We start from the raw sequence: 19,504 nt of genomic DNA on the forward strand, positions 1-19,504 counted from the left end.
CTGACAAAAGGGATGGCTTGGCCCGGCCTTAGGCTGCGGTCCAATGGTAGAAAATGACTGGTCTATAGCTTCATGACTCACCCTCTTCAACTTCCAGTTTGACGGGGTCACTGAGATCGCTGGTGCTGGTCCGGCACTGGTAATAACCACTGTCATCTTTCGGTTTGGCCCGACGTAGAGTAAAGGTCTGCTGATATTGGAGGATCTCTTCATTGTTTCTGTACCAGTAGAAGGTCTCCTTCTCTTGCTTCGTAGACGCAACGTTACATGTCAGAGTCACCGAGTCGGTGTCCTGGATAGTCCGCCAGTTGGGTGTGAAGGTCACCAGAGGCTTGACCTCATCTCCTTCTAAACACAACATGGACAGTAAGGGACCCAATGAGGAAAGGACCAGACTCCTTATTTTTTTGCCTATTCATAAAAAGTACCCTGCTTCTTAATTTATGATAAATTAAAGTAAATGACATATAACACATTAAACGTTATTAGAAAAATTTATTTCCCAATTTTTTTTTTTCTTTTAATTGCTTAATACTTTAAAATGATAAAACCCAAAACCACAACTTACCTTCCACATAGACGTAGGTAAAAGACATCCAGAGGGAGGGAACGTTGTGGTTCTTATGGTAGTAGGTTTTATCACATCTGTAGGTCCCGATCGCGTTTCTATCAACTTTATCAAAGTGGAGCTCCGAGTTATCAAGTGAGGATTGGATCTCTTCCTCTTCCTTGTAGAAGGTTGGTTCTTCCCAAGCAGGTGAGCTGTAACATCTCAGAGTTAGGGGGTCCCCTATGCGAATCCTGGGGGGTCTCTGGAGAATGACTTCGGCTGAAATGGAAAAATGTTATTCAGCACGTTAAAAAGCAGCATATAGCACCGGAGAGGAGGAATACAGAAGCATTCGTACCAAAGGACCTTACACCCTAATGTCTTATTCATTGTCACAGTCACACAACGAATGAATGAATGAATGAAATACTTGTATAGCGTACAATGCGAACTGAATCGCCTCTAGGCGCTGTAACAACATTGTTATTATTATTATTATTATACAATTATAAAGCTCTGACATATACCGCAGTGCTGTACTGAGAACACTGAGTCAGTCTCTTTACCAGAGGAGCTTACACTCTAATGTCCCCCCCCCCCACAGTCACACACTGTTATCATTGCTCACCATTAGTAACATGCAGCCAGAGAGGGTCACTGATGTCACTGGTGCTGCTCCGGCACTGGTACTCCCCACTGTTAGCCTCCACTGAAGCTGATCGGATGGTGAATGTCTGCTGATGGTGGATGTCTATCAGTTTCTCATCTCTGTACCAATAAAAATGTTCCATCTCCTGTGCCGTAGTACCGAGGTCACATGTTATAGTCACTGTGTCCCTGACCATTATACGTCTCCACGGGGGTGTGAAGGTCACCACAGGTTGGGCTAAAGCTACAAAATGAACACAAAATGATGCACTAATTAAAAGCCTACCTCCTGGAGTGGAAACCCCGCATAAGGAGCACAGCAGGTATGTAGACCCAATAACTCAGCACGTGGGGATGGTGGGAACCTCTCATAATGGGCACAGCAGGGATGTAGACCCAGGAACCCAGCACGGGGATGGTGGGAACCCCTCATAATGGGCACAGCAGGTATTTAGACCCAGGAACTCAGCACAGGGATGGTGGGAACCCCTCATAATGGGCACAGTGGGTTTACAGACCCGGGAACTCAGCACAGGGATGGTGGAAACCTCTCATAATGGGCACAGCAGGTATGTAGACCCACCAACTCAGCACAGGGATGGAGGGAACCCCTCATAATGGGCACAGCAGGTGTACAGATCCAGGAACTCAGCACAGGGATGGTGGGAACTCCTCATAATGGGCACAGCGCGTGTACAGACCCGGGAACTCAGCACAGGGATGGTGGGAACCCCTCATAATGGGACAGCGGGTGTACAGACCCGGGAACTCAGCACAGGGATGGTGGGAACCCCTCATAATGGGCACAGTGGGTGTACAGACCCGGGAATTCGGTGCAGGGCACAGCACATGTGCTCTTGCATGCTCCACCTCCCCAACCTCTCTTTTCATGTCTTCATGTGTACTTTTATCTTTCCTTCCTTCCTTTCCTTCCTGTAGTTTTACACCCTCTATTTCCGCAAGCTCCACACCTTTCCTCTGTCTCATTCTGTACCTGTATCCATTCTTCTTTCGTTTCTTCTATGGTTTTGCCCAACCTCTGTAACTCTCCTCTCACTCCTCTCACAGCACATGTGCTCTTGCATGCTCTACCTCCCCAACCTCTATCCATTCCCTCTCTCTTTTCACATCTTCATGTGTACTCGTATCTTCCCTTCCCTTTTTTCCTTTCTTCGCTTCCTTTCCTTCTTATGGTTTTGCATCCTCTACCTCCCCAACCTCTATACCTTTCTCTTTCTTTCTCTACGTCTTTGTGTGTACTCTTATATTTCCTTCTGTCCCTTTCTTCTCTTCCCTCCCTTCCTTTCAGCGCTCCCTTCCATCCTTCCTATCCTTTCTATGGTTTTGCACCCTCTGCCTCCCCAACCTCTACACATTTTCTTTTTCTCTACATTTTAACGTGTAATCTTATCTTTCCTTCCTTCTCTTCCTTCACTTCCTTTCTTCCCTCCCTTCCCTTCTCTCCTTTTCTTCCTTATCTGCTTTCCCTTCCTTTCTGCCCTCCCTTCTCTCCTTTCCATTTGTCTCTTCCTTTCTCTCCTTTCCTTCCTTTCTGCCCTCCCTTGCCTTGTCTCCTTTAATTCCACTCTTTCTTCTCTGTTTTCCCTTCCTTTCTGCCCTGCCTTCCCTCCTTTCCTTCCTTCGGTCTCCTCCTCTCCTTCCTTTTTTGCCCTCCCTTCCCTTCTCTCATTTCCTTCCTCTGTTTCTTCTCTGCGTTCCATTCCTTTCTGCCATCTCTTCCCTTCTCTCCTTTCCTTCCTCTGTTTCTTCTCTGCATTCCCTTCCTTACTGCCCTTCCTTCCCTTCTCTCCTTTCCCTCCATCCTTTCTTCTATTTAGTCCCTCCATTTCTGCCCTCCCTTTTTGTCTCTACTTTCTTCCTTCTATGCTTTCCCCTCATTTCTGGCCTCTCTTCACTTCTCTCATTTCCCTCCTTCCTTTCTTCTCTTTGCCCATGTTCACATTGGGCCAATTTGGCATGCAATTTGACATGTTAGCAATAGCACCGTCCGAACTGGTGCGGAGTCGACTTTGTGGCACCGATTTCCAAAAGTAGTTCCTGTACTACTTTTGGCAACTTCAGGGGCGATTTGAATAGATATCTGTGCATGAACCCGCACAGATGTCTTTCAAATAGCCCCCGAAATTCGGAGTGCATTGCCGGTTAGAAATCGTGCGAGTTCAGCTGAACTCGCACGATTTCAAACACGCATCAGTGTGAACCTGGGCTTCCTTTCCTTTTTGCTGCCCTCCCTTCCCTTCTCACCTTGCCTTTCTTCCTTTCTTTATTTTTATAATTCTTCATTTTAAAGGGTATGCATCGTACAACAACAAACAGACACAATGAACTTCACATCGGTTAAGGTCAATACAACGTAGGCCTAAGTGCAAACAAACGTCTCCAAAAAAATCTATTACAATCGGTGTTTGTATAAACAGAAATGAACGGCATAGGTGAAATAACAGGTCATATACAATGTGGTAAAATACACAAAATTATGATACTACCCAGCATTTTCCTGATTTAAAAATGCAGCAAGAGGGCAAGCATAGTGTGTCCGAGTGGATACCCCGGAGTGGAGGGAAATAAGTCCTTCCTTTCTTCTCTCCCTTCCCTTTTTTTTCTGCCCTCTCTTCATTTAACTCCATTCCTTCCTTTATTCTTTCTCTTCCTTTCTGCCCTCCCTTCCCTTCTCTTTCCATCCTTTCTTCCTTCTTCGCTTTTCCTTCCTTTCTGCACTCCCTTCCATTCTCTCCCTTTCTTCCTTCTCTTCCCTTTTTTCCTTCCTTCTTTCCTTTCCTCTCTTCCTTTCCTCTCTTATTTCCCCTTCTCTCCTTTCCTTCCTTTCCTCCTTTTTTTGCTTTTCCTTCCTTTCTGCCTTCCCTTCCCTTCTCTCCCTTCCCTACTCTCCCTTCCTTACTCTCTTTCCTTCCTTCATTCTTTCCTTCCTTCTTTCTTTCTTTCCTTCCTTCCTTCTTTCCATCCTTCCTTCTTCCCTTTATTCCTTCCTTCTTTCCTTCCTTTCGTCTTTCCTTCCTCCCATCTTCCCTTTATTCCTTCCTTCTTTCTTTCTTTCCTTCCTTCTTTCCTTCCTTTCCACTCTTCTTTCCCTTCTCTTCCTTCCTTCCTTTCTTCCCTTTCTTCCTTTCCACCCTCCTTTCCCTTCACCCCCTTCCTTCCCTTCTCCCCTTACTTTTTTCTTTTCTTCTCTTCCTTTCTGCCCTCCTTTCCCTTCTCTTCCTTCCTTCCTTCCTTTCTTCCCTTTCTTTTTTCTTTTCTTCTCTTCCTTTCTGCCCTTCTTTCCCTTCATCTTTCCTTTCCTCTCTTCCATTCCACCCTATTTTCCCTCTCTCCCTTCCTTTCTTCTCTTCCTTCCCTTCTTTTCTTTCCTCCCTTCAATTCTCCCCCTTCCTTCCTTTACTCTCTTCCTATAGTTTTGCACCCTCCACCTCCTCAACCCCTATACTTTTCCTCGCTCTCTCTTTACATCTTCTTTTGTGTACTCTTATCTTTCATTCCATCCCTTTCTATCCTCCCTTCCATTCCTGCCTGTGGTTTTACACCCTTTACCTCCCCAACACCTGAATCTTCCCTCCCCTCTCTCTTACTTTACATCTTCGTGTGTACACTTTATCTGTCATTCCTTCCCCTTCCTTCTCTCCCTTCCTTCGGTTTTGCACCCTCTACCTCCCCAACCCCTATACCCTTTTTCTTTCTCTCTCTCTACATCTTTGTGTGTACTCTTTCCTTCCTCCCTTGCCTTCTGTTCCCTTCCCTTTCCTTCTCCTCCTTTCCCTTCCCTTCTCTTCCTTCCTTCCTTTGCCTCTCCAACCTCTATACTTTCCCTCTAGCTTTTTCCTCATCACTTCATGTATTCTCCCTTCCCTTCCTTCTCCCTCCTATGGGTTTGTACCCTCTATCTCCCCTTCTTTCTCTCCATCTTGGATCACTTTGATTTATTATAGATAAGTATCTTGGATTTCTGTTATCTCACTGATAATTACTCCCTCCCCCGTCTGTAAAAGTGTTGTGGGTGGTCATAATTCATATATATATAATACATACAATAAAGTAATACATACAATATAGTAATATAATAATACATACAATAAAGTAATATAATAATACATACAATATAGTAATATACCGTATATACTTGAGTATAGGCCGACCCGAATATAAGCCGAGGCCCCCAATTTACCCCAAAAAAACTGGAAAACGTATTGACTCGTGTATAAGCCGAGGGTGAGACATGCCTGTCCATCCCTGTGTGTCCGTCCATCCCTGTGTGTGTGTCCGTCCATCCCTGTGTGTGTGTCCGTCCATCCCTGTGTGTGTGTCCATCCATCCATCCCTGTGTGTGTGTCCATCCATCCATCCCTGTGTGTGTGTCCATCCATCCCTGTGTGTGTGTCCATCCATCCCTGTGTGTGTGTCCGTGCAGCCTTGTGTGTCCAGCCTACCTGTGTCCCGAGCCTCCGTCCCGAGCCTCCGTCCCGTGCCTCCGTCGTCCCGTGCCTCCGTCGTCTCGTGCCTCCTCCGTCCCGTGCCTCCGTCCTGTGCCGAGCCTCCGTCCTTCTGCCATGCCAGGATCGCCGCTCTTCATCGGCGCCCCGGCGGCCATTCCTCTGTTCAAAAGCCACGCCTCCGTCTGTGATAGGCAGAACACTCAATTTCCCAGCAGTCTGTGTTCCGCCTATCAAGGACATCCTCTCATCCTCGTCCGTAGTACGAGGATGAGCGGATGTCCGTGATAGGCGGAACACTGACGGCTGGGAAATTGAGTGTTCCGCCTATCACAGACGGAGGCGCGGCTTTTGAATAGTAGAATGGCCGCCGTCTGTCTGCTCGACACGCTGATCGGGCAGGCAGACGGCGATGACTCGAGTATAAGCCGAGGGGGGCACTTTCAGCCTCAAAAAAGAGGCTGAAAATCTCGGCTTATACTCGAGTATATACGGTAATAATACATACAATAAAGTAATATAATAATACATACAATAAAGTAATACATACAATCAATAAAATAACATGGCAATGTAAACAGATGCAGAGGCTAAATGGACTGCTGAAATCATACTACCTTTCTCTACATTTCCTGTCCTGCCATCTATAAAAAGACAATTACTGATGTTAATCAATACGTTAAATACAGACCTGAAGAAGCCGTGTCTGTGACTTCGGTGATTTCTGAAAACACAAATAAATGTAGATTGTTATAAGGAATTAATTTTATTTCATTAAAAATACAAAGTATTCCAGTCTTCCTTCCTTATCACCCAGCCAAGACTTGATAATGTGGCATCACTGATATCTGCTGGAGGAACGGGTCCTTCTGATGTGCTACAGATACTCTTCTGATCCCCCAAATCCCAAGGTGTCAACCAAATAAAATGAGAACCCATGACTAGATTACTCCTCCCTATTGCAACCAACTGAACTAGAGCTGCACCTAACGGCCTTCTCTGTGTAGTTCCAACACAGAACCCCTCTGCGTTATGACCACCATGAGGATGGTTGACATCAAACCTATTAGTGAAATGTCTAATAAGTTCCTGGGTCTGTATACCTGACTAGCCCATTATGAGGGGCTGATTCAGCTCCAGATTTGACTAAAGTTTGTCTTTTTTGGGTAGGTTGACCTATTTAATTTTAAAGCACTTCAACACAATTTGAACATCTCGCACATCATACCAGGGGCGTAACTATAGGGGGTGCAGAAGTCGCGACCGCAACTGGGCCCTGTGATGCAGGGGGCCCATGCAGCCCCCTCTACATATGGCCGGCAGCAGCATAGGCAGCTAGCACACACTATTACATACCCCCTCCATATCCCCCTGGGGACAGGGACCCCTTCTTACCTGGGGGCAGTAATTTCATCTGCCCTGGAGAAAAGGACCTCATCTGTTCTGGGGACGGGGACCCAATCCTGCCTAGGGACAGTCCCCCAATGGGGCACCTAAAAATGTAAAAAAATAAATAAATAAAAACTACTGATACCAGTGGTGGAACTACAGGGCTCACAAAGGTCATACCTGTGACCACGCCCTGGAGTTCCACCGCCGGACTCGGAGGGAAGGGCCCTGGCTGGGGTTCAGGGGGGCCCTTCATGGTTTCTTGCATCGGGGCCCTGAAGGTTCTAGTTACGCCACTGCATCATACCTTTTACATAAATATAGATCTCTGCAGAATCCTCATCGAAGAATCCAAGCTCATCCTCCATGACCTTTGAACATTTGTAGTTCCCGGTGGCTTGTCTGTTTAACTGCTCGATACGTAGCGTAGAGTCAGTGGCTGAGGATTGTATCTCCTTGTGATCCTTGTAGAAGTCTGTGCTGATCAGGTTGTAGATAGGGCGGCTGTGACATCTCAGAGTTAGGGGGGTTCCTTCATAAGCGGAAGATGCGTCTTGCTGTAAGATGACTTCAGCTACAACAGAAAAATATTACTGACACTTTGGGGTCTAGGCATAATATATTAGTTGGACAAGCGTCACCCGCATTCACCTAGCTGTGACTGTAATTTATTTTGACTGTATTTAATTTTACATATTGATTTCCTATGATCAGCAACTCCATCTAGTGGCCATAAGGCAGCATATTCCCTCGCTCATATGAAACTGATATAACAAAACACTTTCAATGGCATATTTAACAGACCAAAAGGGAGTAAATCCGAGCAGATTTGCGTGCTTACCATCGCTGACTTCCAGCCTAGTGGGATCACTCATGTCGCTGGATTTGGTGCGGCACTTGTACTCTCCGCCATCTTTCTGGGATGCCGATGGAATGGTGAACTCCCTCCGAGTGACACTGAGCACTTTCTCATCTTTGTACCAGTAATAGGTCTGGTGATTTTGTACGGCAGATCCCACATCGCATGTTAAAGTCACCGAGTCCCCAGACAGTAGATTTCTCCAGTTGGGTGTGAAGGTCACCACGGGTCTGGCTACGGCTAAAAATAAAAAAGATACTCACTTACTGTCTTTGGGTAGAATTTCCCCGTGGCTAGATCCCCCCCCCTTTTCCAACTTAGGAACTTGGTACACCCTGTTACGCGTAGGCTTCATGCCTTCGAGACTCTATGAATATGACATCCCCAAGCATTCATTTTACTTTTACCTACAGGCTAGGCACCTCTTTAGCTCCAAGTCTCCGACTTTAATCCTTGATAACCCCACGGCTTTTGAGCACCTCAGTGCTCAGGGACCCCACCAACTACATTTAATTTCCTCTATCCACCGAATCCTCCATGAGTCGACCCCCTTAAATGAACTTACACATCTGTAAATGGGTAGGTGGTCTCGGGTTGTTTGACAGACCTATCACCCTACAAACATGGGATAAAATTTGGTCCTCTACCTTTAAATCCTCTAAAGCCCCGTACACACGAGAGGACTTATGTCCAACAGACTTCCGAAGGAGTTCTGCCGGAGTTCTGCTGGAGTTCCAACAGAGTTCTGACAGACTTTTCTACTGAGCGGACTTGGCCACACACAATCACACCAAACTCCGACGGATTCGAACGTGATGACGTACGACTCGACTCAAATAAGGAAGTTCATAGCCAGTAGCCAATAGCTGCCCTAGCGTCGGTTTTAGTCCGTCGGAATAGCATACACACGAGCAAATTTTTCGGAGGGACCGGGTCCGACGGAGTTCCGTCGGAAAAATTTGAAGCATGTTCCATTTTCTAAAGTCCGTCAGACTTTTGCGAATCAAAAGTCCGTTGCAGCCCACACACGATCGAATAGTCTGACGGAATCATTCCGTCGGACTTTGGATGTTGAAAAGTCCGCTCGTGTGTACGCGGCATAAGTGTGTTACGCAAAGGGAAACGGCAATTAAAATCCTCATGTTCTGGTATAGGACCCCCGATGTCATCCACAAATATGACCCCTCAGTCTCACCGCGCTCCTGGCATTGTGGGCTTGACATTGGGTCACTGTTCCATATTTTTTGGCAATGCCCCTGATACGTCCCTTTTGGATATCGGTGGGGACATTGGTGGCGGAGGTGACGGGGGTGTCACTCCCAATCGACCCCTTACACTGTCTGTTAGGTCTTCCTGTTTCTGGCCTTCCTAAAAATACAAACAGGCTAGTCTCCTATATTCTATTGGCTGCTAAAAGGCTTATCCCGTTGTGCTGGCTGTCGGGCGCAGCTCCCCCATGGCCTAGATTTCTACAATTGGTGTCCGATATTCGGAGAATGGAATACCTGATGGCCTCGGTGCATGACTTAGTTCCCCAATTTGATAAGGTATGGGGGCCCTGGGACAGGTTGGGTTATGGGATTCCCTCATCCGTACACCCTTCACGATCATAGTTACCAGTAGCACCATCCCCCTTTTTGTCATCTTCTCCCATCTCCCTTCCTCCTGTTTACCATCTCTATGTATTACCCTACCCCTGGTAACCCCCCCTCCCCCGAGATTCACCATGATGACCATGTGAATGTTCTGTTTCTATGTCTCCTTCTGGCCTACGGCCTTTTGTCAAATGACATTTCTGTTTTAGTAAACTGTTTATTAATCATTCTACATGATATGGTTATGCAGACTACCCGTGTGCCTGCATATATGGACGATATTCTCTGCCTTCTGAAGTCAGTGTTTGTGTTATAATCTATATTCACTTCTGTTTATTGATTATTCTAATGCTCGATTACTTTATACTTGATTTGAAAATTAATAAAAATTACAATTTAAAAAAAAAAGATACTCACTTTGAGCAAAACTGTAATGTTAAAGCTTTCCTAATATAGCTGATTCAGGGTGACTACGTGGGGAAGGGCTGGACCTTGTGGGAAAAGGTTTTTCTCTTGTAGATCGACTTATAGATGGTCACTGAAAGGATTGGACTGTGCAAAAAAGTCATAAGGCCTACAGCTTCTCTCCATCTCCATTGGTGGAAGAGTATCCAACATTCTAAATCTTTTAATGCAGTGTTCGGTGAGTGTTAAAGTTTTGAATGTTTGAAAGCCTCTGCACCAATGGAGGTTGGGAGAAGCTGTAGGCTTGTGCTCGATTTTTATAGGGTTGTTCAAAAGGCATTTCTAATTTAGAACTTATCCAATGAAAGGAGGTAGAGAGAAGCTGGAGGCTCATGACTAATTTGCATACGATGAAAGTTGACATTTGCTATTCATTTTCATAGGATGAGCTCTAAATAAGAAATGTTTTTCGGAATGCAACCTAATAAGGCTACAGCTTCTCTCAACCTCCATCGGTGGAAAGGCTTCTTCACCAACATTTCAAACCTCATCGCACACTGAACAGCATACGATGAGGTTTAGAATGTTGGATTCCTCTTTACCAATGGAGGTGGAGAGAAATTGCGGTTCCTGACTAATTTTCATAGGATGAGCTCTGAGTAAATTTTTTTTGGATCGAATCCTATTTAAAATTGAGCCCAAGCCTTCAGCTTCTCTTCACCTCCATTGGTGGAGAGGAAGTCAACATTCTAAACCATGTCCCACACCGAACAGTGCATGATAAGGTTTAGAATGTTAACTTCTGATTCATTTTCATAGGATTAGTTCCAAATAAGAAATGTTGAAACACATCCTATTAATATTGAGCATAAATCTACTTAAAATTCAGCATAAGCCCACAGCTTCCCTGGACCTCCACTGGCCGTGAGACATCTCCATCAACATTCCAAACCTTATCATGCACTAAACAGTGTGTGATGAAGTTCAGAATGGTGGATGCCTCTTCACCGGTGAAGGCTCAGAGGAGAAGTTGGGACTCCTGACAAATTTTCATAGAATGAGCTTCAAATAAATGTTTTTTAGAATGAATCCTATGAAAACTGAGCACAACCCTCTTATGAATATTGAGTATAAGCCTACAGATTTTCTTGACCTCCATTAGAGGAGAAGCATCTCTCCCAACATTCCAAACCTCATACCTTCTATGTATTAGCCTCTCTCCACTTCAAATGGTGGAGAGGAAGTCAACGTTCCAAACCTTATCCCACACTGAACAGTATATGATAAGGTTTAGATTGTTGACTTGTCATTCTTTTTCATAGGATTAGTTCCAAATAAGAAAATGTTTCTTGGAACGCATCCTATGAAAACTGAATATTTAACCTACACCGGGGGTCAGCAACCCATCGATCACGGTCCACCTGTCGACTGCCGGCAGGTGACAGGTGGACCGCGTACAGGTTCCTGCACCGCCGACCCCTGCCTTCTATGTGTGCTGATCCTTGTCTCCTCACGCTCCCCTCCCAGCCTTTCCTGAGCCTCCATCCTCCTCCGCAGGATGCTGGGACTGTGACATCATACGGGGCGGGGTCACCATGTGACATCACCCGGTGACCCCACCCCTTGTCCCTATATAAGTCACCGCACAAAGCGTCCCTGCCATTGTGGCCAGAGAGAGCTTTGTGTCAGGAAGAAGAGAAGAAGGCGGCGGCGACAGAAGCTTGGGCCAACGCTAGTAAAAGAGCTATAAGAAGATAGCTGAGGCCCGGAAAGAAGAAGCGAAGAGGGGGACAAGACCCCGAAGTTGGAAGAAGACCCCCGGATAGCAGCGATGACCAAGAAGAAAGCCGGGCTTCTCCACTAGTAAAAGAGCTAGAAGAAGATAGTGGAGGAGTGAGGCAAGAAGACCCCCCAAGACGGAAGAAGACCACCGGAGCTGTCTAATAAATTATTTTAAAAACTTGTGTTGTGTTTTTTTATTTATACTTTTTTCACCAGGTGAATGGGTAGGGGTACATCGTACCCCATACTCATTCACATAGGTTGGGGGCCGGTATCTGGGGGGCCCCTTATTAAAGGGGGCTCCCGGATTCCGATAAGTCCCCTGCCCTCAGACCCCGACAACCAACGGCCAGGGTTGTCGGGAAGAGGCCCTTGTCCTCATCAACATGGGGACGAGGTGCTTTGGGGTAGGGAGGCCGCAGCCTTCAGCCCCTCTCCACCTCCAATGGTGGATAGGAAGTCAACATTGTAAACCTTATCCCACATTGAACAGTGTGTGATAAGGCTTAGAATATTAGATGCCTATTCACTGATGTAAATGTAAAGAAGCTGCAGGCTTGTAAAAAATTTTCTTAGGATGAGTTCCAAAAAAAAATGTTTTCTGTAAAGCAACTTATGAAAATTGGGCACAAACCTACAGCTTCTAATTGCCTCCATTCGTGGAGAGCAATCCAACATCCTAAATCTTACTCCACACTGAAAGTGTGGATAAGGTTGAGAATGTTAAATGACTGTTCACCAATGGAAGTGGAGAAAGGTTTAAACTTGGTATTCAATGTTTTGGGGAGTGCATCTTATGAAAATTGAGCATAAGCCTACAGCTTCTCTTGACTTCCATCGGTAGAGAGGCATCTCCCCCAACATTCCAAACCCCATCACACACTAAACAGCACGTGGTGAGGTTTAGAGTGATGGATGCCTCTTTACCAATGGCTCCTGACTAATTTTCATAGGATGAGTTACAAATAAACTTTTTTGGAACTCCGCCTAATAAAATTGAGAGCATGCCTTCAGCTTCTCTTCACCTCCATTGACAGAGAGGAAGACAACACTCTAAATCTTTACCCACACTGAACAGTGTGTGATAAGGTTTAAAATGTTGACTTCCTCTCCGCCAAAGGAGGTGGAGAGAAGCTGTAGGCTGGTGACAAGTTTTCTTAGGGGGAGTTCCTATGAAAAAATGTTTTTTAGAATTTGTCCTATGAAAATTTTGCACCAGCCGGCAGCTTCTTTCTGCCTTTATTGTAGGAAAGGGCTATCCAACATTCTAAACCTTATTACTTAATGAACAGTGTGTGATAAAGTTTAGAATGTTGGATGCCTTTTTACCAATTGAGATGGAGAGAAGCTGTAGGCTTGGGATTAAATTTCATAGGATACTGTAAATTCCAAATAAGAAAAGTGTTTTAGAATGCATCCTTTAAACATTAAACACAAGACTACAGCTTTAGTGATGGACGAACTTCCGACGGGACGTTTCGCGAACGCGAAACGCGAACGGACACAAACGTTCGCGAAAACGACCGTTCGCCGCGGGCTCCATTGACTTCAATGGGAGGCGAATTTCGCAAACCTTTAGGTCGAATTTGCGGCCACGGGGTAATTATTAGGGGGTAGCACGTAGTCCCACCACCTGGACAATAGCATAATACATGTATGAGGTGAATTTGGGATCGATAACTACAAGCATTTTTTTTTTATTTGGGAAATTGTTCTGACAATTCAGGACTATGGAGCTAATGAAGGCAATGGAGGAGAGGGAAGGTCAGGGACCAGGGTAGGCAAACAAGAGGGTGCAGGAGATACAGAGCACTGACAGCAGCACCGTAATACAGAGCACTGACATCAGCACCGTGACATACAGCGCTGACAGCAGCTCCGTGACATACAGCGCTGACAGCAGCTCCGTGACATACAGCGCTGACAGCAGCTCCGTGACATACAGCGCTGACAGCAGCTCCGTGACATACAGCGCTGACAGCAGCTCCGTGACATACAGCGCTGACAGCAGCACCGTGACATACAGCGCTGACAGCAGCTCCGTGACATACAGCGCTGACAGCAGCTCCGTGACATACAGCGCTGACAGCAGCTCCGTGACATACAGCACTGACAGCAGCTCCGTGACATACAGCGCTGACAGCAGCTCCGTGACATACAGCGCTGACAGCAGCACCGTGACATACAGCGCTGACAGCAGCTCCGTGACATACAGCGCTGACAGCAGCTCCGTGACATACAGCGCTGACAGCAGCTCCGTGACATACAGCGCTGACAGCAGCTCCGTGACATACAGCGCTGACAGCAGCTCCGTGACATACAGCGCTGACAGCAGCTCCGTGACATACAGCGCTGACAGCAGCTCCGTGACATACAGCGCTGACAGCAGCTCCGTGACATACAGCGCTGACAGCAGCTCCGTGACATACAGCGCTGACAGCAGCTCCGTGACATACAGCGCTGACAGCAGCTCCGTGACATACAGCGCTGACAGCAGCTCCGTGACATACAGCGCTGACAGCAGCACCGTGACATACAGCGCTGACAGCAGCTCCGTGACATACAGCGCTGACAGCAGCTCCGTGACATACAGCGCTGACAGCAGCTCCGTGACATACAGCACTGACAGCAGCTCCGTGACATACAGCGCTGACAGCAGCTCCGTGACATACAGCGCTGACAGCAGCACCGTGACATACAGCGCTGACAGCAGCTCCGTGACATACAGCGCTGACAGCAGCTCCGTGACATACAGCGCTGACAGCAGCTCCGTGACATACAGCGCTGACAGCAGCTCCGTGACATACAGCGCTGACAGCAGCTCCGTGACATACAGCGCTGACAGCAGCTCCGTGACATACAGCGCTGACAGCAGCTCCGTGACATACAGCGCTGACAGCAGCTCCGTGACATACAGCGCTGACAGCAGCTCCGTGACATACAGCGCTGACAGCAGCTCCGTGACATACAGCGCTGACAGCAGCACCGTAAGCAGCCCCAGGAGGAAGTCAGCACAGCACAGGGATGGTGTGATCCCCTCATAATAAGAACCCCCAGGAGGAAGTCAGCACAGCACAGGGATGGTGGGAGCCCCTCATAATAAGAACACCCAGGAGGAAGTCAGCACAGCACAGGGATGGTGGGAACCCCTCATAATAAGCAGCCCCAGTAGAAATATGACACCGCTCAACCTCTTCAAAGAGGAGGGTAGGGGCATATAGTACGGTGTGCTTTTTTGGGTCAGGGAAGTGAGCCAAATGAATTAAGAAGGTCTGTGTGCTTGATTCCAAAAATTGTTTATAGACATATACATGGTCTACTGATCACATGTGTTGAATTCCTCCGAGATCCATGCCTCATTCATTTTTAGAAATGTGAGGTAGTTAACACTGTGGTGAGCTAGGCGAGTACGCTTATCGGTCACAATCCCCCCTGCTGCGCTGAACGTCCTTTCGGACAGGACACTGGATGAGGGGCAAGCCAACAGTTCGATTGCAAATTGGGCAAGCTCTGGCCAGAGGTCAAGCCTGCCCACCCAGTAGTCTAGGGGTTCATCACTCCTCAGAGCGTCCACATCGGCCGTTAACCCAATGTAGTCGGACACCTGACGGTCTAGGCGTTCCCTGATGCTGGATCCGGATGACACCTGTCGATGGGTCGGCTGAAAGAATGACCTCATATCCGAAGTCACCAACACATCTTCAAACCGGCCTCTTCTTGCAGGCGCTGTTGGATTGGTACCCGCAAATCCTTCTCTGGGAGTGGGAATTGCTCCTCTGCCAGCGCACGCAAAAGCAGAATGCAGCATTTCTCGAAGCAAGGCCTGGAAGTGCTGCATTCTGACAGCCCTCTGCGACGGCGGTAACATTTCCGCCATTTTGTGTTTGTACCGGGGGTCTAAGTACGTTGCCACCCAGTACTGGTCCTTGACCCTCATGCTTTTTATACGGGGGTCCCTATTAAAACACTGGAGCATGAAGGCCCCCATTTGCACTAAAGTGGAAGCGGTGTGGTGGCCTGGCTCCTGCTCATCATCCAGGATAATGTCGTCCTCTTCATTCTCCTCTCCCCATCCTCGCACAACAGGGATCCCAGAAAGGTTTAAAGCATGCTCTTCTTGCTCCTGCTCATCCGCCCCGGCACCATCCTCCTCTGACTCCTCATCAGACTCCTGTTGTTGACTTGTCTCAGATAGAGTAGCCCCCCCTGGGAATTCATCCAGCATTGCGACTTCCTCATCTTCCCGCTCCTGCTCCTCCACAGCCTGATCAATGACACGACGCAATGCACGCTCCAGAAAGAAGGCATAAGGTACCATGTCACTGATGGCGCCATGGCTGCGACTGACCAGTTTGGTGATCTCCTCAAATGGCCGCAGAAGTCTGCATGTGTCGCGCATGAGCAGCCACTGGCGCGGTGAAAAAAAACCCAGCTCCCCAGAACCGTTTCTTTCGCAGAGTTCATACAGGTAGACGTTAACTGCACGTTTCTGCTGGAGCAGCCTATCAAGCATATAGAAGGTTGAGTTCCATCGCGTCGGGCAATCGCAAATAAGACGTCTGACCGGCAGATGGTGTCGCCGCTGAATGTCAGCAAGGCGAGCCATGGCCGTGTAAGATCTTCTGAAATGGGCCGAGATTTTCCTTGCCTGCCGCAAGATGTCCTGGACCCCAGGGTATTTGACAAGGAATCGCTGCACGACCAAGTTTAAGACGTGTGCCATGCACGGCACGTGCGTGATTTTGCCCTGTTTCAATGCGCTAAGCAGATTGGCACCGTTGTCACACACCACTTTACCAACTGTCAAATTGAGCGGTGTTAGCCACTCATCTGCCTGTGAACGCAAAGCTGAAAGGAGTGCCGGGCCAGTGTGGCTCTTTGCTTCCAGGCACAACAGACGCAGCACGGCATGGCAACGTCTCACCTGGCATGTGGAATAGGTTCTGGGGAGCTTGGGCGGTGCAGTGGAAGAGACGCTAGCAGCGGAAAAGGAGGAGGCAGCTGAGGAGGAGAGGGAGGAGGATGGAGTAGGAGGAGGAGAAGAAGAGTCAGGCCTGCATGCAATCCGTGGCGGTAAAACCAAATCTACACGGGTGCCACGGGTTACATGCTTGACGGCCGTCAGAAGGTTCACCCAGTGGGCAGTAAAACTGATATACCTTCCCTGCCCGTGTTTGCTAGACCACGTGTCTGTGGTCAGATGTATCTTGGCACCGACACTGTGTGCCAGAGATACATTCACTTGCCGCTGAACATGGCCATATAGCTCTGGGATGCCCTTCTCTGAGAAATACTTCCTTCCTGGGACCTTCCATTGTGGTGTTCCAATGGCCACAAATTTGCGAAAGGCCTCCGAGTCCACCAGTTTATATGGCAGTAGTTGGCGGGCTATGAGTTCTGACAAGCCAGCCGCCAACCGTTGGGCAAGAGGGTTATCCGGCGTCATCATTTTTTTACGCTCAAACATTAGGCCCACGGAAGCCTGCCTTTTTGCAGAAAAATGTGAGCTTGGCGTGATGGAAGGTGGAGTGGAGGACAATTGTGAGGAGAGAGGAGAAGGAGAAGTAGAAGACGAGGCTGGACGGTGAGAGCCTGCAGTGTGGCTTTGTGTGTTCCGTTGCTCCCACTGGGCTCGGTGATGGCTGCTCATGTGCCTTCTTAAGGCGGTCGTCCCTAGGTGAGTATTGGGCTTACCGCGACTAACGCGTTGACTGCAAAGATTGCAGATGGCAACGCTATTGTCAGCAGCGGACACGTTAAAAAAAGCCCACACTGCGGAGCCATGTGCCGGTGTCCTGGGAGCGCCAGATGTGACCGTACATGGTCGATGACTCGCTCCTGATACATTTGCAGTCTGCTTTGTCCCTGCTGTGCAATGTAAGTCATTGCTGCTTCTCCTCCCTATCTGCTGGTCCATATCTCCCTCTGAACTCCCCTCCTCTTCCTCTCTTGTGGGCACCCACGTGACATCACTAGACACGTCATCATCAACGTCACCTTCCCCACCGCTATAAGTAGAGTAGGCAGCAACACCGGGGACCAACCTCCTCCTTGGGCTGATCTGGGTACTGGCGTCAGACTGCTGAGTAGCGCTTGTTGCTACCTCCTCTTCCTGATCCAATACCAAGAGTGGCTGCGCATCAGAAATGTCCTCTTGATATGGATCGGAAAATAATTCCAGTGACTCAAGCGGAAGGTATGTGGTGGTGGTGGTGGTGGTCGTGTTGTTGGTGGTAGTGTCTTTGGGGGTGCACATAGCAGAGAGTGAAGAAGAGGGTGCAGATCGAGAGGATGAGGAGGGTGCAGAAGAGTAAGGCTGAGCGAGCCACTCAACCAAGTCTGGTGCATCCTTTAAAGTAATTGAACGCACCTTCTGCAACTTCCCACTTTGGCTCAAGCCTGTTGCTCCTGCCCTACCCCTACCACCCCTGCGGAAGGGCCTGCCTCTTCCTCTGCATGTCATTTTTTAAATGACCCTGTGACAAAACTCTTAGTCCCTATACCGCTGAAGGACTGCTGCAGTATAGGTGAGCGGTCAGCAGTGGTGCACGTCAACCCTATCTATTGTGGACCTATAGCGGTCCTTACAGAACAGCAGACTGTACCGCACTCAAGCCTATGTACCGTAGCACCCTATACCAAGTTACCAGTCCTTATAAGAACTTTTGTGGACCAAGCAGGTTGTGTATTAGTGTTTAGCAGACTGTACGTCAGTCCCTATACCGCTGAAGGACTGCTGCAGTATAGGGCAGCGGTCAGCAGTGGTGCACGTCAACCCTATCTATTGTGGACCGATAGCGGTCCTTACAGAACAGCAGACTGTACCGCACTCAAGCCTATGTACCGTAGCACCCTATACCAAGTTACCAGTCCTTATAAGAACTTTTGTGGACCAAGCAGGTTGTGTGTTAGTGTTTAGCAGACTGTGCGTCAGTCCCTATACCGCTGAAGGACTGCTGCAGTATAGGGCAGCGGTCAGCAGTAGTGCACGGCAACCCTATGTATTGTGGACCGATAGCGGTCCTTACAGAACAGCAGACTGTAACGCACTCAGGCCTATGTACCGTAGCACCCTATACCAAGTTACCAGTCCTTATAAGAACTTTTGTGGACCAAGCAGGTTGTGTGTTAGTGATTAGCAGACTGTACGTCAGTCCCTATACCAATGAAGGACTGCTGCAGTATAGGGCAGCGGTCAGCAGTAGTGCACGGCAACCCTATGTATTGTGGACCGATAGCGGTCCTTACAGAACAGCAGACTGTAACGCACTCAGGCCTATGTACCGTAGCACCCTATACCAAGTTACCAGTCCTTATAAAAACTTTTGTGGACCAAGCAGGTTGTGTGTTAGTGTTTAGCAGACTGTGCGTCAGTCCCTATACCGCTGAAGGACTGCTGCAGTATAGGGCAGCGGTCAGCAGTGGTGCACGTCAACCCTATCTATTGTGGACCGATAGCGGTCCTTACAGAACAGCAGACTGTACCGCACTCAAGCCTATGTACCGTAGCACCCTATACCAAGTTACCAGTCCTTATAAGAACTTTTGTGGACCAAGCAGGTTGTGTATTAGTGTTTAGCAGACTGTACGTCAGTCCCTATACCGCTGAAGGACTGCTGCAGTATAGGGCAGCGGTCAGCAGTGGTGCACGTCAACCCTATCTATTGTGGACCGATAGCGGTCCTTACAGAACAGCAGACTGTACCGCACTCAAGCCTATGTACCGTAGCACCCTATACCAAGTTACCAGTCCTTATAAGAACTTTTGTGGAACAAGCAGGTTGTGTGTTAGTGATTAGCAGACTGTACG

General features: G+C 48.0%; 1 protein-coding gene across 4 annotated transcripts in view; it reads right to left on the bottom strand.

Moving 5' to 3' along the window:
* Window positions 1-19,504, bottom strand: part of LOC143942659 (Fc receptor-like protein 5) — a 51,749-nt gene that overhangs the window by 17,117 nt on the left and 15,128 nt on the right. For all 4 annotated transcript variants that reach the window (XR_013264814.1, XM_077464037.1, XM_077464036.1 and 1 more), the window contains 6 exons: window positions 7,895-8,152; window positions 7,361-7,627; window positions 6,356-6,388; window positions 1,179-1,442; window positions 569-829; window positions 82-348 (listed from right to left, as the gene is read on the bottom strand). Coding sequence is in view for 3 of the 4 variants with exons in the window: in XM_077464037.1 (XP_077320163.1) it covers window positions 82-348; window positions 569-829; window positions 1,179-1,442; window positions 6,356-6,388; window positions 7,361-7,627; window positions 7,895-8,152 (1,350 nt within the window). In the remaining variant the exon portion in view is untranslated. The remainder of the gene's footprint in view (window positions 1-81; window positions 349-568; window positions 830-1,178; window positions 1,443-6,355; window positions 6,389-7,360; window positions 7,628-7,894; window positions 8,153-19,504) is intronic.

This window comes from Lithobates pipiens, unplaced genomic scaffold (assembly GCF_037356315.1).
Source record: "Lithobates pipiens isolate NorthernLeopardFrog02 unplaced genomic scaffold, aLitPip1_a1.2 Scaffold_30, whole genome shotgun sequence".
Classification (NCBI taxonomy): domain Eukaryota; kingdom Metazoa; phylum Chordata; class Amphibia; order Anura; family Ranidae; genus Lithobates; species Lithobates pipiens.